The 23,121-nt window shown below is 44.0% G+C and overlaps 1 protein-coding gene across 4 annotated transcripts in view; it reads left to right on the forward strand.

The window, feature by feature from the left end:
* The first annotated feature begins 8,725 nt into the window (after positions 1 to 8,725).
* CSMD1 (CUB and Sushi multiple domains 1) overlaps positions 8,726 to 23,121 on the forward strand; it is a 1,137,242-nt gene continuing 1,122,846 nt past the window's right edge. For 3 of the 4 annotated variants that reach the window (XM_030490098.1, XM_030490097.1, XM_030490096.1), the window contains exon 1: positions 8,726 to 8,987. In XM_030490098.1, the coding sequence (XP_030345958.1) occupies positions 8,921 to 8,987 (67 nt within the window). In that variant the 5' untranslated portion in view covers positions 8,726 to 8,920. The remainder of the gene's footprint in view (positions 8,988 to 23,121) is intronic. The other variant, XM_030490095.1, reaches the window with a different exon arrangement.

A 23,121-nucleotide genomic window follows, 5' to 3' on the forward strand; every position in this document is an offset into this window, starting at 1 on the left:
GGGGCTGTTCAGCCTGGAGAAGGCTGCATGGAAACCTCATAGCAGCCTTCCAGTATCTGAAGAGGGCCTAGTGACAGGACAAGAGGTAATGGGTTCAAACTTAAACAGGGGAAGTTTAGGTTAGATATAAAGAAGAAGTTCTTTACTGTGAGGGTGGTGAGGCACTGGAACGGGTTGCCCAAAGAAGTGGTAAATCCCTGGCACTGTTCAAGGACAGGTTGGACATAGCCTTGCATGACATGGTCTAAGGCGAGGCGTCCCTGCCTATGGCAGGGGGGTTGGAACTAGATGATCTTAAGGTCCTTTTCAACCCTAACCATTCTATGATTCTATGATTCTATGATCCCTGCTTGGAACTCACTGTTTTATATCAGTTGGCTTAAATGTTGTTCAAGAAGGGATTGAGATGGCAAAGAATAAAAAAATTCATCCAGTGAAAAAGGCTAGACCTCCCTTAGTTTCATGCATGAAGGGTAGAACATGGTTCTGCCTTCTTTACACCTTTCCAAATGAAAAAATTAATGGCTGGCTAAAGCAAGCAGAGACACTTAAGCTCACTATTGATGAAGATCATTAGTGGTTCTCTTCAGGAGGGTATTTTGCAAGCTTTTCTTCAGCAGCAGTTAGGCTCTTGCTCAAAATCCTATCTTTGGATGACATTAGCAAAGCCAATACTGTCCAATGTCAGGCCACCCAATATTTGGGAAGATAACTGATGTTATGCTGATGGGTCAATTCTAGCAATGTTTGCATTTCAAATACTTAGTTGGTCCCCATCTGGCTTGGTCAGTATGTGAGCAGAGAAATGAGACTACATGATCACTTCCTAATCACGTTACTCTGGTGATGGGCCCCTTGGATTTTTTTCCTGTGAGGGAGATATTATTAAGTTGATAATGGGCTACTGCAGGAAGAACACATCCAATTCTTCCTTTACAGGTAAAAAATTCCGCTGGTAGATATTCTTGTCCGATGCTTTTAGATAGCTGTTAGGAGTACCACTGCATTGCAATTGAAATTTGAATGCAACAGGTACTTTAATTTTATACCTCCTTCTCACTCAGTCAAGATTCTAGTCTTGTTACTTGTTTAGGACATGATCCTGTCATCACTGAAGTCAATGGAAAGCCTGACATTTAGCTCAGGTTCCCAGAATGCAAAGGTATCACTGGATAATTGCATAAACATTCATGTGTACTCTATTACTTTACGGTAATTGTGAGGCTGTTTTCCTTTCTTTTTTCTTTAATGAAGAGTCAGAATACATACATGGGGAAGAAATAACTTTGGTTTATCTGCATATAAGTATCCCAATTCATGATGCTGTACTCCTCTGTGCAGCCACATCATGAGACAGAAATAGGAATTAGAAGCAGATTAATACATAAATGAAAAACCACATAAGGAAACAGTTTGGAGACATTTAGGTAATTTTAAACCTGTCATACAGGTTTAAATTAAAATTTTAAACTTTGTCATGCATTGTGCTTAAACCAGACCATCAAATTCTTTTATCCAGTCACTACAGAGAAAAAACTATCTGTGAAATCCAGCAAGCACCTAGAGAGTGTCCCTCTGCAGGCCCGCACAGACCACTTTACTCTGTAAGGAATTCTGGCATCAGAAGATTCCTGAAGCATGGGTAGGCACAAATTAGGTGATTAAGGTACATAGGTGAAATTCATCTACTTTGAAGAAATATTCTAAGGTGTGTTGGAAGCTATTTCTGCAATTCTCTATTGAGAATATATATGTGGGCTTCACAAGATTGTTTGTAGCCCAGATGTTCTACGGGGACTGTCACTATTACTACTTTCCAGCTTAGCACACCCCATGAGCCCACCCTCAGAGCTCAGAAAACTGCAGCAATATCTTCCTAATAAAAACCTCACAGCAATCCTCTCTGTCTTTGCTGCAGTACCCTTTCCTTACAACTGGGCAAAATGTAGCCAAAATGTTCAGTTAGTGTAAGTCATAGGAACTCATTTCCTGGAGCACCTGCCAAAGTGAATATGTCTCTAGAGATTAAGTCGCTTCAGCCAAGGCCTCTTTAAGTCTAAGCGTAATTTGTTGATAATGATTATTTTTAAAGCACTGATGTACACCTGGTTATCTGTGCATTCTCCCCATTTTTCTATCACGCCTGTTAAAACTTCTTGTGAAGACCCTGCTATTAAAATTTAAATAAAAAAATTCAATGTCAAGATAGAAGGGCTGATTTTATCTTTGGAATTTCTTTCATCTGGCAATCTGGCAGAATTTAGGTCCAACCAAGCAGTCTCAAGGTGTGATAAAAAAGGAGATGCAAAATGCTTGACTAACTGTTTTTGTTGATATGTTTGATTTTTTATTGCAATATATTTTGTTTTCTCTATATGAACTGTCCGCCACCATGATAATGGTTAAACCTTAAATGAAAGCAGTATCTAATAAGGAATAAAAATCTCAAGTAAGCTAGCTAGAAGAGGTGGTTATCGACAATTTTTTAAGAACTGCTCAAAATTACCCTTGCTTTAGCTTTACTCCCCTTTTTTTCCTCCTTTCACTGTTTACTCCCCTTCCCTTCCTTTCCCTTTTCTTCCCTTCCCTTTCTTTCCCTTTCCTTTCCTCTATGGACTTTCTTTTCCTCTATGGATTCAAAAGTTTCTTCCCTGTTTGCCTCTGATTCCTCTAGCTTCTTCAGTGTCTCCATTCTACCCAGCCACCTGATTTCTCTCATGATCAGTATCATAACTTCTCAGCATTTTTCTCATGACCTGTACTCTCCTTGTCCTCTTTTCTCTCTTCTGACAATTCACCCCTTACTAGATGATCTTAAGGTCCCTTCCAACCCTAACTATTCTATGATTCTATGATTTATGGATTAGTGTTTCTCATGTTAGAAATACCATGATTTTACCTACGTTTCCCATTATTTCACTTTCATCTCCCAGCTATCAGCTCATTCTTCATGAGAGAAGAACAAGAACATGAGAACATTAGTTCTTACTATAACACTATCAGAAATCCATTCCAACCAACTTGTTTTCTCTGATTTAGTTTTAACCTTCTTCAGAGCCATGTGAAAGTATTCACTCTAAAATCTCTAAAGGCTTTCTATCTAAAGTTCATGAGGACACTATTTTCATCCACTCAGGCCTGACACACAGATCTTCTTAGAATACTGTATGTCCATGTCTTCGACAATTCTCTCTTTGTCTGATTACCAAGGTGGAATATTTGAGAACATGTTTCTCATCTGCTCTTCAAATTACCGTGTGGGTTTTCTGTCCTTGCTTTCCTTCTCTCTTCCCTCTACACCTTGTTTCTGTATGATCTCATCAGCAAATACAAATTCAACTACCATCTGTTTGCTAATGACTCACAGATACACTAGTCTACTCTAGACTAATCTCCTTATGTCCAAACTGAAAACTCAGCCTGCCTCTCTGACATCTCCTCATGTATATGTAGCCATCATCTCCAACTCATCATGAATAAAACAAACAGCTTATCCTTTCCCATGCACCAAACCTTTCTTTCTCAGTTAGTTAGCTCAAAATATAAGATTCTAACTTGAGTCTTCTTCCATACACAAAAAATCTTTAGTTTCTATGAAGACTAAATGAAATGTATGGTTCATCACAAGGAGACTGCACACAGAGAGCTAGGCTGCAAACTCTTGCAAATGCTTGAACAAATAGCATAGGAGACCCACAGTAGCTCAAGTGACAGCAATTCACTAGATGCTAAACCAAGCACTCTGTTAATACAGTCAAACATGTGTTCATAGTTAAGACATTGCACAGCTGTACATCAGCACCAGTGTCACTCTTAGGCAAAACATCTCAAGTGAAGTGACTAAGAGTCACTATCTCAGACTCTCAGTACATGTGGGTATGGATCCTTCCTGAAAGCTATGACCAAAGTCTCCTCACAACCAAACATCTATTCTTCTCTCTCAATAACAGCAGTGTCTTTCCAGCTTTGACAAATGCAGTCTTGCCCTTCCCATATCCAATCAGATTGCTGCCAAAAAGATTGCTTTCTGAGCTATTCTTTGCCTCCCTCCACTGGTTCTTCCTTATCTCTCCCATCTGAAAGGACTTACTGCTCTTTGTTCTCAACACTTGCTGTCACTGTCACATTTTGCTCACTATCAAGATACTGACTTGCCTGTCTGTTTAAATCATAATGTTAGCTAGTTACCCACGTGTTAATTGGCTGCTTCAAACTTTCTTGCATAGCATACCTCCTGCTTAACTAGAAAATAAATACCTTCTTTTCCTTGAACTTGTTTAACAAAGTTTCCTTTTCCTCCGTTAACCCTCTAAAACCAAGATGGTTAAACCTCTGAGCAACCTAAGTACCTAAAAGTGGAATGACCTTGGTGTTTTCTCCTGCAGCCTGAAGGCTACAACCTACGAATCCCACCTTCCCTCAAAGGCACAAATGTCTTTCAGAAGTCTCATCTTCCTAACATCAATTATTAATGTCACCTTAAGGACAGATGGGATCAGTGTAGGTGCTTAGAAAAGAAACAGTGTGCTGGAGCCTATCCTGGGGGAGTTAAGTAATACTTAAGGGTACTTTAAAACAGGCAACGTATCTCTCCCCCCCCAGCCTTGCCAACTGTTCCCCCTAAACTAAGCACTCCAGAGGGAATACAATATAGCAGAACAATTAATTTAGCTCCAGGGACTCTCTTGAACAACAGTATCATAATTTCCTCTCTTGCTGACCAATATTTCCTTGAAGCATCCTGCCTGCCAGTCTGTAACCATCTTTTCTCTACAACTCTCTCCTGTTCTCTCCTTCTGTTTCCAGCTTAGAAGACTTTCGTACTTACATTTATTGGCCTGAGCTGGTACAGTATATAAAACAACAATGTAGTTGTAGCTGATGTTGCAGCTGTAGCTGATGTAGCTGTAGTCATCATTATTGTAAATCTTACAAGAGAAACTTCTAGTTTGGACAGAATGTTACCACAAAAAGAAAGCAGAGCCAAATCTGAACCCAAGAAACAAAATTTCTAACCATAGACAGCCTGTGGGTAGCACGGCCTCCTTTTTATTCTTTATGGTATAACAAATTAGGGTGAGGAACATATGTACATATAAACATTTTTTATTGTTCCAGCTTGGAAGACTGTAACAACTACAGAAATCATTAAATGTTTCAAGTCTGAAAACAGAGCTGTTGAAAAGAGAGTGTGTTAAGTAAGAGTATTCAGAACTCTGATCTCTGTTTTTGCTAACAACTAAGGAGCTTGTGCGACAAAAACCCACTTTGATGAAGTTGCTCATGGAGAAGACTTCTACTTTCTGATTTCCTCACCCTAAATCAGATTTCTCTTCTTATAGAATTCTTTCCCCAACATACTATTTCAAATTTTAAATTTCCACATTTTTTAACTTAACACTTCACAATAACTTTCTGGCAGAAAGCTACTGCCTTCTGTCTCCCCTGGCAAGTACAAATTCTGGTTATGGGTTCCCCCAAGCATCCCTTTTTAATGAGTATATAGTACATTTTCAGCTATGTTCTGAACCAGTAGTTTTGCTTAGATATGTGCAAAAATCCCTGCAACTTACAGAAGGATGCTGCTTCTTCCCTGAAAGTGACAATACAGAAAGGTGGATTCAGAATTATTAACATAACAAGCTGGGGAAAAAAAAAAAAAAAGAAAAAAAAGGGGAAAAACTAACATTTCAAACCTTTTATATATATATGTATGGCATAGGGAAGCAAAAGGACATGCTCTCAATAAAAAATAAATCCCTGTCAAGTTACCTTTAAATCACCCTGATTAGTACAAACAGTCTTGACATATACACTCCCCATACTATCTATAGGGAATAGAAATATTGCCTCTGTTCAAACTCATAAATTTGCAGATTTTATGGTAGTACATTAGGTACTTAAAATACAATACAGAGATTACAGTCATTAGGTTAGATCACCTTCTGTTTACCGTGTTTAGGTACTGAAGTTCCATGCTGAGCTCGTGGTGGAGATTCCTCCTGGAATGCCAAGCTTCAGTTCCACAGTCATCTTTCATCTCTTTGAAGTCTGGCAAAACTTTGGAGTCACACAGGATTTCTAAAAGTCATTGTGACAGCTACTTGAGTCTGCAGAAAGCCTGAAATGTCAGCTGGGGGAACTATGCTGTCCCATTTACCTCACTAAGGCACTAACTCAGGTAACAAGTGATAATGTGCTAAAGACCAACAATGTTTATGCATGTGGTTTACTGTCATAGGATGCAAGAAAGGAGAGAAGGTATCTTTTGCAGATAGTTGTTAAGTGGTGCCCAGTTATTTAACCTTATCTCGGTGCTATCAGGGGAAGAAATTACCACTTGTTTGGCTCAACAGAGAAAGAACCAGGTCCCAAAAGCTCAGTAAAGGCTAGAAAATCCTCAGAAGACCGGCAAACCTCAGGAAACAGTAAATCTAACCCCAGTGAGTCAAGACCAAGAAAGCACATATTATATCATACTGGAGCGTCTGCAGAATCTGCTATGAGCAGGGTTAAACAGCAACTTCTCAAATTAAGAATGCTTACTTAAACAGCACAGCAAGAAATTATACAGTCATTACTGTTTTCAGCTAGACCCAGAAAACCATAAACGGAGTTTATTTATAACTTTTTAACTATTCCAACTCAACAGACAATACAATGAAACAAACCTAAAACCAATTGTGATCTCTTAGAACAGATGCAAAACAATCTTTGTTTTAAAAATCTAAGTCTCAGACTACTGCAGGCCAGAAAGGAGAAGTCTCAGCTTAAATTTAGTGACCAGTTCCGTCTTTCTCACAATCATTAGCGAATTATTCCCAGCCTGCTGACACGGAGTAAGAGAAGTATACACGGGGAGCCTGAGCAGCTCTAACCGGGGAATTCTGCACAGCAGCTTGGCTACATCATACCTGGTACTAACAAGTATTAGCATCATTTCACTTTCGCGAACACAAAAAAAAAAAAAAAAAAAAAAAAAAAAAAGACTCCTCGAGGGGCTTTTAAAATATGGATGAATACGAAGACTGGTTCGCTGCTCTGGAAGCGGTGGGGCCCGGCTCCGGAGCGCAGTCGGCTTGGGAGGTAAAGGGAAGAGCGGGTGGAGAAAGGCAGGGAAGAGCAGTGCGTGCAGGCGGGAAGCGCTTGCCACGAGATGGCAGCAATGCCACGTCGTTCCCGGCAGCTTGTCTGGCCCTGGATTTCCTTTCCTCCCCCCGCTTTTTGACTGAGAAGCGCAGGGTTTATACATAAATACAAGCTTATTACAAAGTCAGCCTACCTTGTTCAGTGTCCATTCACCACCTTCTTGCAACTTACAATGAGAAAACAACTTTGCATATTTCACCACGAAAAGAAACTTCATCATAAGTGAATAATTACAACCTTGAAACTACCTTTCCGAAGGTGTTCGTGTTTCTATCTTTCCTTCCTATGAGCCTTTGTATTTTAATTACGGATATAAGTAAGCATTAATTATAGAGTCAGGCCCGGTGCATAGTGGTGGTGGTAATCTTTACAATTCTTACTGGATTGAAAGCCAGGTTTGGGCACTTTTTTGCCACCCATTTTGCAGGTAGGCCTGGCACCAAAGCCACTGTTGGCAGAGGGCGTCACCTGCCAGGGCCGCGGGAGAATATAGGGACCTGAGATGGGCCAGCCCTGGGTCACCATCTCCTTTCCCTCAGCTCAGGGAACAAACCCTGCTGGGCCCAGGGTAGTATTGGGGAAGCCTCTGCCTGCATACCGCCATGCCTGATTTTGGTGTGTTTTCTTGTTTTGGAAAGGAGAGTTAATGGCAGAAATTCCTCTTGGCAACAGAAGCCCTCGGGAATGGCAACACAAAGACAAAGCAGTGTTCCTCAAGGAGACGCTGGCTCCTCTCTTTCCCCTCAGGAACAACAACTTGTTCACACGAGCAACTTGGATAGAGCGAGTGGGGCACATTTTGGACCCGAAAGCCTCCCTCTCTCAGGAGCAGGGACCAGAGCAATGGAGAGTTTCACCTAGGACTAGGGATTCCCACCCTACCCCAGTGCACACACCACCGCACCCCACGCGGGCGGAGGGGCCGGGGCCGTGCTGCTGGCAGAGCCGGGGGACAGGGCGCCGGGGCAGCGCGGCAGGAGCCCCCGGGCAGATGTAGCCCTGGAGCCACCGCCCTTCCCCGTGCCGAGGGAAGCCTTCTCCTGGCGGGTGCTTGCAGGGTCCGGCGGCAGCCGCCCGGGGCCGGGGTCGCGGCCGGCGCGAAGGGGGGCCGCTGCCGCTCCGGGGGGGCCGTGCGGGGGCCGGCCGGCGAAGCGGGGCGGCTGCGGGCTTGGCCTGCGCCAGCTGCGCAGCGCCGTCCCCTTCCCCTCTCCGTGGGAAGTGATGGTTGAGTCCGGCGGCGGCGGCAACAGCGGCTTCTCGTGTGGCTGGCAGCCGCTCCGCTGCGCTGCCTGCGCTGCTCCCGCCGAGATCCCTCCCTCCTTCCTTCTCCCCTCCTCCTCCTCCTCTTCCTCGCACTCCCCGCATCCCTCTCCCGCCGCCGCTGCCCGGCTCTCTCCGCCGGCGGCCGTGGATGCTGCGCTGCCCGCGGCACCGGGCGTGCCTCTCCTCCCTCCCGTCCCTCCCCTCCCCTGGGCGGGCGGCGGGCCGGCGGCGCCGGGGCTCCGCGGGCGCTGAGCGGCGCAGCCCCGCCGCGGCGCGGGACTGATGCTATGAGCAGAGCGGAGCGAGCGGCCCGCGCAGTCCTGCAGGAGGCGCCGGGCGCTGCGCGGCGCTCGGGACCCGGAGCGCTCCTCTCCGCCTCTCCTCGCCCCGTTGTGGTTATTTGGCGCTGTCCTTAGCCCCGCTGCTGCTCGGAGGACACGGTCGCAGCCGAGAAGAGCCGCCGGGGCTTTTGTGTGAGTGTGTGTGTGTGTGTGTAATAACTGCAGACATGACTGCGTGGAGGAAATTCAAGTCTCTGCTGGTTTTCTGCGCGGGGCTCCTGACTGCAGCTCAGGGTAAGATTTGGGTTTCTTGCACTGGATTCATGTAGGCTGTGGTGATGGTACTGGTTCTTCCTCCCCTACCCCCCAGCTAAACCACTGCCGATCGGTTGAGCTCTCTCCCTCGCTTCGTTTCTGCGCCGGGAAACAGCAGGCTCCCCAAGCCCGGTCTCCCTTCTCCCTGCCTCCCAGCTCCCGCCGGTGTTCCCCGAGGGCTCGGTTCTCAGCCGGCCGTCCACTTCCCCCGGGAGAAGGCAGCTCCCGGGAGTTGGGCAGCCGCCGCTGCGGCGCTGCGGGAGGACCCGGGCGCATCCAGCCGCCTGGGCAGCGCCGGAGTTTGGGAACACTTCGCTCTCCGCGCACGCACGAGCGGCACTCGCTGCTGTGCGAGGGACAGTTCCCGGGCTGGCAAGTTTGGCTCTCTCCTCCTCCTGCCTCCCCGGCTTCTGCCACGCTCGGGGGGAGCGCGGAGGGGTGGCCGCGGAGAGCCGCCCCCCGCCTGCCTCAGCCGGCTCCGCGCCCCAAGGGTTCCGCGGAGGCGGGGATGCGGCGCTGGGGTCCCCCTGCGCCCGCCCGCGCCGGAGGGACGAGGGCTCCTCTGCTCGGCGTGCAGTGGGGAGCGACTCCCACCCCCAGCTGGGCTTCTCCTTAAAATCAGTGGGGGGAGGGAGGAGAAACGAGGGGGGTGGCGGTGGAGAATTGGGTTACACAACTTCAGTGCTGGCCTCAGCCCTGTCACTTGCCTCATCGCTGGAGACAACAACTTCCCCATTATTCACTTCGCTTCTCATTAGCCCTGCGCTTTTTCATGCTGTGAGATGCGAGTGTGTGTGAGAAGGAGCGAGCGAGAGAGCGAGCGAACGAGAGTGACAGGGAGGAAGGCTGATCACAGCTGAGCACCTGTCCCCGTTACAGCCTCTGCCTGCTCCCACCTCGCTCCCGGCTGTTTCTGCCTGCCTCCAGGAACACGGTTCCCCTTGCGGTCTGTGCTGTCTGAGCCTCCCTTAACCCAAGGCAAATTACATCGTTCCCACCATTTTTTTTTTCTCACCGCTTTTTTTCGGTGCGGAGGTGGCTGGAGCGGGGAGGGGGGTGCGGGGAGCGGGGCGAACCGGTCGCAGCCAGGGCTGGCGGGCGCGGCCGGAGCCGTCCCCGTCCTGCGGGTGCCCGCGGCCGTGCCCCCTCGTCCTCCCAGGCGGCTCTGCAGGGCGCCCGGCCCCCGGCAGCCTCCGGCCGCCATCCGCAGGGAGAGGCGGTGACAGGCCAGCCCCGTCTGCCGGCAGCCGGGAGGGAGCTTTGCCCGGTGGCACTGCTCCTCTGCCCGTACCCGGCCGCTGCCTCGGTTCACCAGGCAACGCCACTCGGCTACCCTTGGTCGCGCTGCTTCCGCGGGGAATGGAACGCGGGGAAGGAGCGACGCCGGTGGAAACTGGGCTCTTGAGGCGGGCGGCTCCGGGAGACTGGGCTGTGCTCGGCGGCACACACAGCCTGGGGCGGGCGGGGGCTTCTCGGTGTGCCCGCCCTGCCCAAACTTCCAGCACCGCCCCCCAATCCGCCGGTGTGTCGGCCCCCGATCCTCTGCGCCCGGGGCTGGCAGACACCCCCAGCCCGCACGTTTGCCGGGCGCCCCGGAGCTGCCGCGCGCCGGTGCCGGGCTGGCGGGGGAGCCCCGGGCCGGGCAGCGTTGCTGCGACCGGCCTCACGCACGGGAACGGGACTAGCCCCTCACAAGCTCCCGGCCGCCCCGGGACGAGCGGCAGCCGCGGCCGCGCCGGCTCCCGGGGCGGGCCGACACCCGCGACTCATTTGTTAAATACGCTGTAGCTGGTTCTGTCGTTTGACATTTAAGTGTTTTCTTTTCATGGCTGACAGCACATATGAAAAGCTGGAGGCTGGATCATGGTTATTCAGCGGAGATCCGACGTGTTTTGCTTACATACAAAGGCTTTGCCAGGAACATTTGGGCACTGCCGCCGATGCTGCTCTGCAGAATATAATTATACCTCGCTTAATGTGGAGCAGCAACACACCTACTTAAAGGCTACAAACTGACAATATTGAAGTCAAACAACAGGCAGAAGGGGAAACCAGCGGAGACATTTGACATAATTCTTTCCCATTTACCTTCCCAGGCAATCGAGCACGGGTATCTATATTTAGTCAAATGTAATCCTGAGGCTGAAAATGCATTCGTAGTTCAGAGAGTGAAAGAACTCCTTCCTTTGTAACATGAAGAGCCTAGGCTTTCAGGAGCATGTAAAATCTTAATTAATAGATGCCCGGAACTCTTTGTTTTCCCAGCCTCTTGGCGGTCGAATCATTTGGTAGTCACTGTGATAGGATTCACCCGGGGTTTGGTTGGTTTGGAGGTTTTATGAGGGGGAAAAAAAAAAGTGAATTTCTGGAGGTGTTGCCACAGGCGTCCCTGTATCTTTTAGGAAAATGAGAGGTGGGTTGGTTCCACATTGTTACTCGTTATGAAATGGAAACCCTTTGTTGCTGTGCAATTTTCCATAACTTTTTAAAGGAGCAAGAAAAGACGAAAATGAACGTGCGTCACCACCCATTGTGGTAGACTTGAAGTGCAGTTCTGTACGTTTCTTTGGACACTTTTTGTCTGACTTGATGCATCGGACTGTTTTGGAAAATATCTGGGGGATTCTTCCCTGTCCATCATGCTTTAAGCATCAAGGGAAATGAGTATGGAGTCATTTAAAGGAGCCACTCCCACAGAAACCACCCTATCATGGCAGTTAGGCTTCAACAAAGCAGGCAGCACTGTGTTCAGCTGTGCATGTTACGATGGACTGGTTTATAGAGCTATTTGCTAATTTTGATAGGTTATAGCCTAGCAAAAGCAAACATAAAAAACCTATGGATTTGCTTGAAACACAGCACATGTCAGTATCAGTTCTGTAAAAATTCATACTGCTAGGCAACAAATGGTAAATTTAGACTCAACTCAGACTAAAATTCAAGATAAATGATTAAAATATCTTTCTGTTGTGACCTGAGGTCTGTGGACAACCTATTTTCAATGTAGAAATACATAATGCTTTATACTTAAAATTGTCCTGGTACATGTTTTCAAGCTAATTTTGTGGACTTTCCGATAACCAAATACAACACCTTCATCAGCACCTAATTGCCTCAAACAAAATCTACATAAACATGCTTATGCACAGAGGTATCATTCAGATTAATGGAAATAGCAAAAGGAAAAACATTTCTTTTTTTCAACTGAATCGAGACAGTGAAAGGACTCCCACATCTACAGTTTAGGATTTATTTTATTTTATTTTATTTTATTTATTAAAGAAAAGAAAAAGAAATAAACCCCAAAACATTTTATGTACCCTCTGTTTGTTGCTATCGCTTTGTCAAAATAATTGCCGTGAGTACATCACAGAAGGTTACCACTATGGTTAGGGCCTAGTCCTGTTGGACTGAGAGTGTTTGTCTCTTTTAAAGTCATGTATTTTCTCTCTCCAAAGCAGTGTTTCTCAAACTGTGAAGCAGGTCTCTCTAGAGAGGCTTCATTCTCTTCCAGAGTAGACTAAAGCAATTCTAGGGAAGATGGTCTGAAAAAGGGTATTTTTTTAAAGAACATCAGAGTTGGGTGTTGAATACCCAGCTGCAAAACCAAGTATTTGATGGATGCATTCTCCATCCCCCAGCCCAGCGAGGAATTTGCCATATAAGGACAGAAAATACAACAGCCAGCTCTGACCATATAATATTTTTAATATAAAAATGCATGTACTTTTTGGTAAGATCTGTATCTTTCCCAGCTTTCCATCAAGATATGTATATAGTGTCTTTAACTCTGTAGAAGAATAGGAAATATGGTCAATTTGAATATAATATAGTGGAGAGCATATCAGTTCAACAGAGATTGCCCAACACTCCTTTTAGACCTTTGAACCTGTAGATGAGATTTGAATTCCCATTGTCAGGCAGTACAAGGTTATCAGCTCCTCTGGTGTGTGAGGAACAGGATACTGGTGTGAGGAACTGGAGACGGCATACAAGCAGGTGTGAGTACTCAGGAACTTCAGGATGTGCTGAAATCTCTGAGGGCACTTCAGCACCATTTGTGATCTGTATAGATAGGAACCATTCTGCAGATTGTTTTCTGCTTATTTTACTGACTGTCACTCCCATGTCACTTTATAGGGACATGTATTATTTTGATCAGGCATGGGCTTTTTTGAGGGAGGGGACAGTTGTATTTCCCGTCCCTGCAGACTGCTTTTTCTATACAAACATGGAATCTAGCTCTGCATCTTTTTATTACTCATTATGTGGTAGGATTGTTATTACATATGCTTTGACATATGCAAGTTTTTTAAAGATACGTATGGGACTGTGGCCTCAATATATTTACATTCTTGAAAACTTTAGCCCCACCAAATTAGGAACAATCTGAAACTGTAAATATTTTAAACAGAAACCAATGTGTTCAAGGTTTGCCATGCTCTCTAGAAAGGCTGAAAAGCCTTAGGGACCACTGTTTTCAACTTTTTCAAGACATGTAATCTGTACACCGTCACATTAAACTACTTTTCGTAACCTTTCCTCAGAGAAGTAACTGCTTAATAGTGTGTCTGTACAAGACCTCCAATGAATTTAAAGATAAGATGTAATTTCATTTTGCTCAAATCCTTATTGAACTGTCACGTCTTTTTGACCATGATGACATTATTCTGCTAGTAAACAGCTTTAAGCGTAAGCACCAATACTGCAGTGTAGTGCAGGCTGCCTGTAACCAGCAGAGGGATGCAGTGTGGAGAGGGGAGCTGCTGGTTTAGCTGCTATCCAGCCAAGCGGTAGCCTAAGTATGAGACATGATCTCTAATAAAACTCGAGCATACCACTGGATTTAAATCAGCATCACTGAATAAGAATCTGGTCTCCAATTCTCCGTATGGCTGCAAAATTAGCCAGGTTAGACTGAGCTAAATTGCTTGTTCTTCCAATGAGGAGTAAGGATCATATGGAAATTCTCCTAATGCATATGAGTCACTTTCTTTTACTTAGATGTTTTACTTTTCTATGTCAGTTGCAATTTCCTGTAAACCATTTTTATCAACCAGCAACTTTTGAAATAGGGACGAATGCCATTAATGCCTGAAGAAAACCAAGTGAAATCTTACTTTGTCCTCACACATCCTTGTTCTGGCTGGATGAAAGACTTTGCTATATGACGTTTCCATTGCATGTAGGAAAATTTACACTTTATTTGTTATACACATTTCTCAATGGAATAACTGCTTAAACAAATTACTTGGATTATTGCTAGTGTTATGTTCACACACAAAGGCAACATTTATCAGTTGCTTGCTTTTAGTAGTTGAATAGTAAATGGAGGCACACATGCACTGAAAACTCTTACAAGAGTAATAATGCATCCTATTGCCAATAACAAGTCTCACTTGCTCAGAGACAATATTTTTTTCTGCATTTCTTACTCAGGGGGAAAAAAAAAAAAAAGGAGAGAAAAAATTACAACATTGCCATTTTTACCTGGAGGGCACATTGAGTTAAAAGGGCAGAGAAAGATTTAATCACTGTTATACTGCTGATGATTAACCAGGATTCCTCTTGATTAATCAGAATATCATCAATGATTTGCTTTTAGCAAAAGATAAGAAAAAAAAAATATTCACAATTTCTTGCAATTGCAGTAATGCTTTAATTTCCAGCATAAAAATTAATCAGTTTGTTGTAGTTTTATAATTATTAGGTTATGTATTTTAACAATACATTCATGCATATTCTTAAATAGTGATTTCACTTGTTTCAAATTCATTTTTTGTCTCACACTGTCAAGGAAAAGCTAACTTCAGACAGTTGTGAGGGCCCTGTTCTGCTGCAGTGGAAACTGAAATTTCTGTTGATTTCAGCAGCAGTTGGATTGTCCAGTTTTGAAAAGATTGCTACCCTGAATAATGCAGGTATGATTCTATGATTCTATGAATAGTGGAGCCAGACCCTGTCTAATATGAGCTTTCATGGCTGAGAACTTCTGACAATGTTTGCATCCATGTGTGACTGAAAAAAAGGAAAGCTGGATAAATCTGAGCAACCAAACTTGATAGTATTAAAAGATTTATGTATTTATTGAAGTAATATAGTTTTAAACATATATCTCCAAGGATGGTATTATCTGACTTCTACCTGGCTTCCTCTTCTTTTCCTCTGCTTTTTCCTTAAAGAAATTATGAAGGACAATTTACAGAGAAACTTAGAATCGTTTAGTCTTTGGGTGTTTTATGCCTCTCTTTTTTACAGTATCCCATGGTTACTAAAGTACAGAATCACGTTCTGTGTTCATGTCTGTGTTGCACAGTGGCTTTCCAAAAGAAATGTTTGCAGCACTGCAGCTGACACAGAGCTGAATAAATAATAATGAATAAAACTTTGTGTCAGGGTTTGTTTTGCAAACTTGCATAAAATACGGTTAGCGTTCTAAAATTACATTTTGCAGCACTTGCTTTGTGCCTTATTTTCCGTTTCAAGGCAATGACTTTTTCATGCAGTTTTGCCAAACATGAAGTTTTTCTTATTTCTTGGCTGAAAGTTTTCCATGTCTTTTTTATTAGAGAGCCATTTCTAAACCTATATTGAAGGGTTGGTTTTTTTTATTTAAATGCTCTTACAATTCTGTTGCAGCAAATCCTTCATATTTTGCACAGAGCAAATCTGGGTCTAAGGATCTATCTTTTCCGCATCCTGTAATTTGCAGATCAAATGTAGCCATGATATAATACTTCATAATTCATTGTTTAATTCTTTTGACCTGTATTACTTGCCATATCGTGTTCACATGCAAAAAACAAGAGAACACAGATTTTCAAACATATTTTGCCTTCACTGGTGCTGAAACACCATCAATGTATAGTACACTGAGAACAAAAGTAGAGCCAGCCTTACTCTGTATATGAAGCTTGAAATGGATGGGGAGCTTGGCTCAGTTTGCTTAGTGTATCCAAAATAGATGAACAAGAGCTTTGGCTTGGTTTTGGGCATAGTGCTTGAGCTAGAACTTGCCTCGAATGAGTGCATCAGGGGTCAGTCTGAACTCATGTTGCATACAACATGTACCATATAGCTTGGGACCCATATCAGACTGCTGGTGTCCATCCAATACAGCTAGAGGTGCAAGGAGCAGGGAAGTGATTTTGTCAGGAAGCAGCTGATGTTGGGAAGGAAGTGTCTAGGTATCACAGGAATACATGTGAGCTCATGGAACCTGCCTTGCCTTGAACCTTGGAAAAAAAACCAAAACAGGTTACTCTGAGGATAAGAAAAAATGAAAAAGTGGGGCTTGTTGCACAACAGAGAGGATTTTGAAAAGGCCACTTTGATGAAGTAAATTTAAAAAAGCAAAGTGCTTAATTTATTTTTAGACTAATTTTACGTGCTTCTGGTTGTGAAACAAATGGTCATGACAAATCACACTGTTCTCAGTAATGTCTGTGGGATATCAATGAAGAATCTAACTGCTTCCAAGTGACTAAGTACACTATTTTAGCTTTGCCCCAGCAGCCAGATTCTCTATTGGTATTCTTCTGATGTTTCTTATAATATATAGATTGAGTCATACTAAGCATGTTGGGGGGGGGGGGGGGGAAGCTGTTTTATAATTCACTTTTAGAACCTCAGTACTATTAAGCAACTGCTAATATCACAATTGGTGACCCTCTGCATTTGTAGACATCTCTCTTGAGAAATTAAATTGATTTTCTTTATCATAGCATGTTAATATCCCGAGCACACATTTTGACCCATTGTTTGCAGTGTCTCTAACACTGAAGAATGTAGTGCTAATAGATTTTACGAAGTCAACAGTGGCAGTAGTAGCAGCATTTTGATCATGAGCTATATATACTCCATCATTTCTGTCTTACTTTCTTATGAAACCTATACAGGGGAGGCTTTATTATGGTATTTAATTAACATAAACAAAATGCCAAAATTTTTCTTTCTTTTTAACAAGTACATAATGTAGTTAACTTGAGACAAATCTGCCAGTTTGTAGAGAAAAAGCATTCTGCTGTGCAGATCTTGGTATGTTGGACATAGGCACTAGTCATCAGCTGAATAGTTTGGGTTGCCGTATGTCAGATTCTGACCAGTTAGGACCTGATCTAAAGGCTGGGGAACTCACAGAAAAAAAAAACCAAATCACATTAACCTTAAGGGACTTTGAATCTGGCCTTTATTATAGCCACATATCACACACAGAACTTGCATTAAAACAAGGATGCTGGAACATATCTAACAATCATGAAGAAAATTCAAACTCTTAGTTATTATTAATACAAAATGCTATGCAAACCATCACAGAAATGTCATTTAGAATCACAGAATGGTTTGGGTTGGAAGGAACCTTAAGGATCCTCTAGTTCCAACCCTCCTTCCATGGACAGGGACACCTTCCATTAGACCAGGTCACTCAAAGCCCCTTCCAACCTGGCCTTGAACACTTCCAGGGATGAGGCATCCACAACTACCTGGGGCAACCTGTTCCAGTGTCTCATTACTCTCATAGTGAAAAATTTCTTCCTTATATCTATTCTAAATCTACCCTCTTCCAGTTTAAAACCATTCTCCTTGTCCTATCCCTACAAGCCTTTATAAAAAGTCCCTCTCCAGCTTCTTGCAGGCCCTATTTAGTTACAGGAAGGCTGCTCTAAGGTCTCCTCTGAGCCTTCTCCAGGCTGGACAGTCCCGACTCTCTCAACCTGTCTTCACAAGAGAGATGCTCCAGCCCTCTGATCATCTTTGTGGCTCTCCTCTGGACTTGCTCCAACAGGTCCACATCCTTCTTATGTTGAAGGCCCCAGAGCTGGATGCAGTACTCTAGGTGGGGGTCCGATGAGAGCAGAGAATCCCTTCTGGTCACACTTCTTTTGATGCAGCCCAGTATACAGTTGGCTTTCTGGGCTGCAAGTGCACACTGCTGGGTCATGTTGAGCTTCTCGTTAACCAACACCCCCAAGTCTTTCTCCTCAGGGCTGCTCTCAGTCAATTCTCTGACCATCCTGCAGTACAAATAGCGCTTGGATTGTCCTGAAACCTGTGCAGGACCTTGTGCTTGGCATTGTTGAACTTTCATGAGGTTTGCACAGGCCCACCAGATGGTGGCCTCTCTGGATGGCAATCCCTTCTTTCCAGCATGTCGACAGCTTGGTGTCATTTACATTGAAGATACATGATGCCTCAAATTTTTTGACCTATCTGAAGCTATTGACCTGTTTTTGACCAGTGAAGTATATCTCACTCCACTGGCTTTCACTAGTTATATAATTTATTTGGTTCTGAGGAGAGATTAGCCTTTAATTGCTTTCTTTAGCAACATTTAGTAAACAAACTGATAGCATGGAGATGATCTATGCAAACAGCAAAGAAGGATTTCTTCAACTCATGTTGCCATGACAATTCAGATTTTTCCTGTCAACTCTTGAGAAGCGCTGAAGTAATTTCTTTAAAGCAATGAATCAAGGAATATTTTGGAAATTAAAGTTGCTCTGTTTTTTCAATTTAGTATTATTTAACACAGTGAAGGGCCTGATCCAAAAGATTTTAAAATCCCCAAACAAGAACTATTGTAAAAAATATAACATCATGCAACCCTCTTCATGGATCTCTGGTGATTTACACCAGCAAGAAGCTGACTTCAGGTGACTTAGATTTTTTTTTATTTAACTATATGATAATAATAAATAGTCATCATAAACCAGTAATGGATAATGAAGAGTGGAGAGAGCAGCTTATAGTTGTCATTTTGATCTTCATGACTATTTTATCTTGCAAGTTATTTTCAGGAAATTAGATTACAGAAAGATTCTAGAACAAAAACTAATAATTTTATTTTTGTTACAGTTCCAATTATAAAATTAGTTCAGTGAATGAGGAATAAAATCAAAAGGCTGCTGTCCACATATTTAAATTACTATCCAAGATATGTCTCATATACAATGTTATTACTAATCAAACTGAACTTTGCCCTTCTGCTTTGTTTTAAGTGAAATGGATTGTTTTGAAAATACCTAAACCTGGTCCAAACTACTTTAATTTAATTCTTAAGAAATAAGTTACTGGCTTAAAGAGGTATTCCTTAGGCTGCTGTGAGCAGTGAGGGAAACCTAGTAAATGAAAACAAGGTAACGCAAAGTACTGTTTCTGCTGGGAAAATAAGTTTCTCTGTATAGAAGACAAGAAAAGTAGCTCAGTAATGGTTTTCTTTTTAAAATGTTCCTGGCAGATGATGCCTACTGAGTTGGTGTAGTTTGTTTACCGCTTTGCAAAGGATTTGAGATGAGTCATATCACATTAGAAGGAAAATTGAGAAGTTGTTTTGTCAAAGTGAATTCAGTTTTTATTTTTTTTCACATACACGCAAATTATTATTTCTCTTTAAACAGGGACACCTAATTTTTTTTTTTTTTTTTTTGTGTTCATTCTTGTTGTGTCCATAAATCCGAGTTCCTGTTGTTAGGAATGGTTAAGTTCAGATCTATAATTTCTGTATACTGGAAAAGGTGACAGAGCTGAAGTCTTCTTTCTGTTAGCCTCACACATCTTCTATAAAGTACTAGCTATTTTGTTGTAAAGCTAGGTTGTACCACAATAATTTCAACTTCTACAAGCATGGTTGTTTTTGCAAGCCTTTCTATCCCCTTGCCTTCAGAGCAGGAGTTGAATGAGGAAGGGCTATAGGATGGGTCCTCAAGATTTCATATTGTACAGAAATCTTTATTTCTGTCTTATTTCCTTACTGACTTTGTAAGTCCACTTTACTGGTAATGCATCTCAGTGTATCCACAAACAGTGTTAAGGTAAAATGGTACTTACTTATGTGAATATTTGATAAAGTAACAGACTTGTGGATGGAATACACTTATGATAGATATATCAGGTCATAGACATTCCCTTCAGCATGAAAAACAACCTTCTTTTTCCGAAATATCTGATGGAAGAGGAGATGCATTTATTGAATAAAAGAAATGTACATACTGAACGATAAAAGCATCTGTCTGAGCTCATTTACCTGCAAAACAGGTTGTAGTGTCAAGTTCAAGGATGCTGGGAAAGGGACAGAAGGTACTGTTAATTGTCAAGAGCCTAGATTTGTATTTTTACTTTCTTTTCAGGAGTGTCAAATATCTGCAGTTCCCACTGCCATAAAAGAAAACTGCAGACCTCACCATTTTTGAACATCGAGGAATTTGTGCTGAACTTACTTTTACACTTGAGAATCATCGTAATCTGAATGCAGTATAGAGCTGTAAAGAGAAAGGATAGATAAGAGTATTCAGCATTTACTATTGTTATCCCCCAGGTAGTATCTGAATTAAGCAGTTTCCAAATCTACAATTGTTGTGTTATTTTTTGTTTTTTTTTTTTAAGGATTCCTCAAGGGAAGTTGTGGTTTGTTTTTCTTCAAAATGGTTGTACTTAAGTAATTCTGTGTATGAAAAAAAAAAAAAGTAACCCTGGATCTGATGTATCCTGGAACAAAATGTTTGTGATTACAAAGCAAACATTAAATGCAGCAGCAAATCAGAATTTGGAGTGAAGCCAACTCATAGACTACTGGCTATATTGCATAATGGAGGCTGTTGTCGTGGCCCAGAATTAAAAACAATCAGCTTCACCTCCACTTTATTTCCTCTATTAGTATCCATCATTTCTACATTTATCCCACATTGATGGTAACTAACTGCAGTTCCTTGGGGCTCCATTTTTCTTTCAAAGATGGAAGGGGCAAGGCAGGCTCTGATGGAAAAAAGGTATCTACGCGGTTATACCACTGTAGGATAGGGACCTGTCCTGGGTTCAGCAGTAGCAGTCATTTTTCTCCCTCTTAGTAGCTGGTGCAGTGCTGTGTTTTTGACTTTCAGCCTGGGAACAACGCTGATAACACCGATGTTTTTAGTTGTTGCTAATTAATGTTTACTCCAATCAAGGACTTTCTTAGTCTCATGCTCTGCCAGGGAGGAGGGGAAGCCAGGAGGAAGCAGAGACAGGACTCCTGATCCAAACTAGCCAAAGGGGTATTCCATACCACGGCACGTCATGCCCAGTATATAAACTGGGGGGAGTTACCTGGAAGGCCCAGATCGCTGCTCAGCTCAGGCTGGGTATCGGTCAGCGGGTGGTGAGCAATTGTATTCTCTCCCCTTGTTATTCCTCTTATCATTATTATTACTGGCGGTAGCAGTAGTGGTTTTGTACTGTTACTGGACTGTTCTTGTCTCAACTCATGGGAGTTACATTCTTTCGATTCTCCTCCCCATCCCTCCGGGAGTGGGGGGAGAAAGAAGGGAGGAGTGAGCGAGTGGCTGCATGGTTCTGAGTTACTGGCCGGGCTTAAACCATGACAGCACCAAACTTCTTTGGGTATTATTGTGCATCGCTCTGCAGACCATATTGGCAGGACAGATAGATTTGTGCAAATGCTTTGAATGTGCTTTTGTCACTGTTCGGCTTGCATGGCAAGGTTTTAGTAGCAGGGGGGCTACAAGGGTGGCTTCTGTGAGAAGCTGCTAGGAACTTCCTGTGTCAGATAGTGTTTCGGGGATCGAGAGATTCCAGGTGGAGAAGAACTTAAACCATGCGCACAAAATAAGCAAAAGATGGTTCATTACCCTATTCTATGTTAGCTAAAAAACCAATTATAGAGATATAACACTATAGACAGAAATTTAGAGAAGGTACGGTTAAAAGAGTTAAACATGGATTCTTACCGACCCACACAGCTGTCCAATGATGAAGAGGCCAGCTCTGAGGTGCATCGTGACGAGAGGTGGTGGCAGACACTACCTTAGCAGGCATCCTCACGGAGGCAATGTTGGCCTAGGTGGTAGTTAGATCTGCCTTCTCCTCTCTCTCGAGCCGTGGGCTTTTTATCTGTTAAAAAGTGCACACTCATTCTGATGTGGGGGGCCAGCCCACACCAGAAGGGGTGGCCTCGTGGGTCCTTGCCATGTCCGTGCCATTAGGCACAGAGGGCTTGTGGGGTCGCTTACTTCTGCTTTCTTTCTCCCCTTCCTTCATCATCATCACCTTCAATTGCCCTTGGCTACCATTTATGGGCAAAAATGAGATGGTACAATCCAAACCATACCTGCCTCCAAAAAGTTAGCAGGCTGTTTGAGGAAGTTAGCAGGGCTTTGGGGCAGGTCACCACGGGCCAGTTCTTCTTTGTCAGACTTGTCTGACACAGATAGAGCCAATGCCACCCAGCTTCAAGATGGACCTGCTGCTCCCCATCATCAGCAATGGTGGTAGCACCTCTGGGATAACGTAATTAAGCAACAGAAAAAGTTACTGCACAGCAGCAATTGCAGCTGGAGAGAGTAGTGAGAACATGTGAGGGAACCAGCTCTGCAGACACCAAGGTCAGTGCAGAAGAGGCAGAGGAGGTGCTCCAGGTGCCACAGCAGAGATTCACCTGCAGCCTGTGGTGCAGCCCATGGTGAGGCAGGCTGTGCCCCTGCAGCCCATGGAGGTCCGTGGTGGAGCAGATTTCCACCTGCAGCCCATGAAGGACCCCATGCTGGAGCAGGGGGATGCCCAAAGGAGTCTGTGACCCTGTGGGAAGCCCGCAGTGGAGCAGGCACCTGGCAGGACCTGTGGCCCTATGGAGAGAGGAGCCCATGCTGGAGCTGCGTGTTCCTGAAGGACTGCACCCCATGGAAGGGACCCACACTGGACCAGTTCATGAAGAACTGCAGCCTGTGGGAAGGACTCACATTGAAGAAGTTTGTGGAGGACTGTCTGCCATGGGAGGAACCCCACGCTGGAGCAGGGGAAGAGTGTGAGGAGTCCTCCCCCCTAAGGAGGAAGGAGCACCAGAGACAATGTGTGGTGAACTGACCATAAGCCCCATTCCCTGTTCCTCTGCACCACTGGAGGGGAGGAGGTAGAGAATTTGGGAGTACAGTTAAGCCTGGGAAGAAGGGAGGGGTGGGGTGAAGGTGTTTTTAAGTTTTGGTTTTATTTCTCATTATCCTACTGATTTGACTGGTAGCAAATTATACTCATTTCCCCAGGTTGAGGCTGTTTTGCCCATCGTGGTAAATGGTGAGTGATGTCTCCATGTCCTTATCTCAACCCACAAGACTTTTGTTGTAGT

Source organism: Strigops habroptila, chromosome 6 (genome assembly GCF_004027225.2).
Source record: "Strigops habroptila isolate Jane chromosome 6, bStrHab1.2.pri, whole genome shotgun sequence".
Classification (NCBI taxonomy): Eukaryota; Metazoa; Chordata; class Aves; order Psittaciformes; family Psittacidae; genus Strigops; species Strigops habroptila.